At 34.0% G+C, this 2,702-nt stretch overlaps 1 protein-coding gene across 2 annotated transcripts; it reads right to left on the bottom strand.

Moving 5' to 3' along the window:
• Window positions 1-1,466: 1,466 nt before the first annotated feature.
• Window positions 1,467-2,455, bottom strand: LOC107745179 (interleukin-8-like). 2 transcript variants are annotated; one of them, XM_016559032.1, is made up of 3 exons: window positions 2,279-2,455; window positions 1,992-2,121; window positions 1,467-1,870 (listed from the first exon to the last, which is right to left on the bottom strand). In XM_016559032.1, exons 1-3 carry the CDS (start codon window positions 2,340-2,342, stop codon window positions 1,798-1,800), a joined length of 267 nt encoding a protein of 88 aa, XP_016414518.1. In that variant the 5' UTR covers window positions 2,343-2,455; the 3' UTR covers window positions 1,467-1,797. The 2 variants fall into 2 exon arrangements, with proteins under 2 accessions (XP_016414518.1, XP_016414524.1); XM_016559038.1 differs by having other exon boundaries at window positions 1,992-2,112.
• Window positions 2,456-2,702: the final 247 nt, after the last annotated feature.

Below are 2,702 nucleotides of genomic sequence, written 5' to 3'. Positions count from 1 at the left end.
ATCTATCTATCTATCTATCTATCTATCTATCTATCTGTCTGTCTATCATATACTGATACTGAACAAAAACTCAGCAACTCGACAAAAAGAAAAAAAAGTAAAAAAAAAAGAAAAAAGAAAGAAAGAGCCTTTCACATTCAGATGCTTTTACAGTATTACAGCAAATGTCTTAACATGTGCAAATATTTGTGCATGTCCAAAAGCATTTGCAATTTGTTCGAAGGAATGAGAAACTGCTACTATGATGTGCACAAATGACTAAATGTTGTGGAGGTTGAACTAACTGTTGTGCAAATGTAAATAGTGATGTGAGAAATGCACCAAAGCGACTGAGAAAAACTGTAACATAAAAGGTTAAAGAACTGGGAAATACACAGAACAAGTTTCACAAGAATCTGATCTGATCTGAACAAGAGGAGGGTCAATATCGAATGTCACAGTGAGCTTATTGTTCTTCCACAGACTGCTTTAAGTATTTAATGTGTTATTTGCTGTTTCTTTGCAATAAGTTTCACCATAATTCTTCAATGCACAATAGTTTATAGAAGAGACAGAAGAATTTGCAACAAAATACTGTTGACTGAATACCAATAACAAAATGAAGTGTTTTTTCTCCCTTTTATAAACTTATTCTATAATAATATATATCCCACTTTATTTTGCTGTCCTAACTGTATACTTAATTGAACAGTAGTTGCATTTAATTATTTAATCCATTTTTGGCCACTACCCAACAGTTAAGAAATTGTGCTATATGTGTTGCAAGTAGTTCTTAAGAAAAATTCCTAAAATGGTCTAATAATTAATTCTGCTGCGCACTGTGAGACTGAACAGAGCAGAAGTCTTACTACAGCACATCAGAGAAGCACACATGTTGAGTGAATTATGCTATCAGGAACGATACATCTGCCAAAATATAAACGAAGGAGAGCTCAGCGTCAGTTTAGAGGCATAATGCATGAAGACAAACGAGTTAATAAAAAAAAACCTCATGACAAGTTACAGCACAGGTGCATTTATTACTCATACAGTACACTGCTATGACTTCCATGCAGGAGATAAGCATTTGATGTGAAACCTTCTGGTGCAGAGCTACATTAAGCGCTTCAGAGAGAAGATCAGTGGAAGTAAAAAAGCATCTTGTATCATTTATTATGTGTTATGAAATCACCATTTTCCCAGACAGCAAATAATCGCACAAACTTTTTTAAAACACATTTAAACAATAGTTTACCACAGAATAAACAGTGTGATCTTTTACTCATGTCACTGAACCCATATTTTATTCATTTTTAATGCAATTGTCTGAGATTTATTATAGCTAGAAAATAAAACAAGTCAGTCATGTTGCAAATGTTTAAATCTAAAATAACATCATTTAAAGTATTTTGAATATAATAATATATAAAACAGGTCGTATTTAGTGAAGTGGACAAAAAAACAAACAACAACAGAAGATTGTCGAAAAACAACAACAAAAAAACTTTATTTTTTATATATATTTTCTACATTTCAAAATGTTCCATATTCATGCAAAGTGTTAGTCAGAAATGTTGCTTTCAGCCAAAATGACAAGACATTTTCTGCCATGCAAATTTTTAATTTGCTTCGTCAGAACATGTTTCTCTAATGAGCAAGTCACCTGCATCCAAAGAGTTTTGCAGTGAGGATTATACAAGTATATTTGCATTTAACCAATGCATTTCACAGGTCTGCAGAAACATGCAGAAGAAAATTTGTGCTACAACATACAGTAAGAAAAACCATAAACTTCTGCATGCAAACACAGATGGGAAATTATCCTTTGATGATCTTTTTCACCCATTCATCTTTGGGATTGAGGCACGTCTGCCCATTTTTCAGAGTGGCACTGTGTAAGACAAAGAAAAGTGTGTTGGGCACTTTCTGGTCATCAAAGTCACATTTGTAATTTGACTCCACCATGCATTCAGACTTGTGCATTGCATTGATCTTTGCTTTGTCGCACTCACATGATTGCCACGTTTTTGCACTGTGCTCCAGCAGGAATCATTTGTACTTTCTGTATTAGTTTAGGGTTAATTGGTTTTCCCGAATACATTTTAATACACGGGCAGCGTAGCTGTAGTCTGGCTGAGGTGACTTAATATAACAAGATAGAAAGAAGAGCATTAGTATCTCTGTAAGCTCTTACAATATTTATTCAACACGTACTAGCATTTTTAAGCTTTTAATAAACAATAAATACATAATAAAATATTATCACAAGCAACGGATATTGTCAAATGACTCTGCTTACCTTCTGTTGTGAACAGCAGTGTCATGCATGTCAGAAAAACAAAGGCTGCTGCGATGAATTTCATCGTTGTGAAATTTCCAACCAAGTGATCAATGCATAAGCATATAAACAGTAAGACCGCAGATGTTTCTTAAAGAAACTGGCTTGTCCGTCTGTTGATAGTGTTTGTGTGTAATTTGGCAGGACTCTTTTAAAGAACTCCACTGCTGACATCACACTTATCAAAACCAATTGTGCAACAGGTCCTCCTTCAGTAAACCCATATTCCAGTGAATGAACCCTGGAGCTTTAGAATAAAGCATGTTTTTGCAAAAACATTCTGATGATATATTTTTTTACAGTTTGACAAGCATTTTCAACCAGAAATGATCTGAGGTAAGTAGAACGGGTTGATCAAAAGCCAATAACATGTCAAAAAAAATGT

This window comes from Sinocyclocheilus rhinocerous, unplaced genomic scaffold, assembly GCF_001515625.1.
Source record: "Sinocyclocheilus rhinocerous isolate Xijiao unplaced genomic scaffold, SAMN03320098_v1.1 scaffold1153, whole genome shotgun sequence".
Lineage (NCBI taxonomy): Eukaryota > Metazoa > Chordata > Actinopteri > Cypriniformes > Cyprinidae > Sinocyclocheilus > Sinocyclocheilus rhinocerous.
This window is presented reverse-complemented; position numbering and strand designations above follow the sequence as displayed.

Bases quoted from the DNA above. Each gene is read 5' to 3' on its own strand.
- LOC107745179 (XM_016559032.1), bottom strand. From the start codon at position 2,342: ATGAAATTCATCGCAGCAGCCTTTGTTTTTCTGACATGCATGACACTG. The intron at 2,122-2,278 runs GTAAGCAGAGTC...TGTTATATTAAG, and splicing joins ACTGCTGTTCACAACAGAAG to TCACCTCAGCCAGACTACAG. The intron at 1,871-1,991 runs GTGAGTGCGACA...TGTCTTACACAG, and splicing joins TGCAAAAACGTGGCAATCAT to TGCCACTCTGAAAAATGGGC.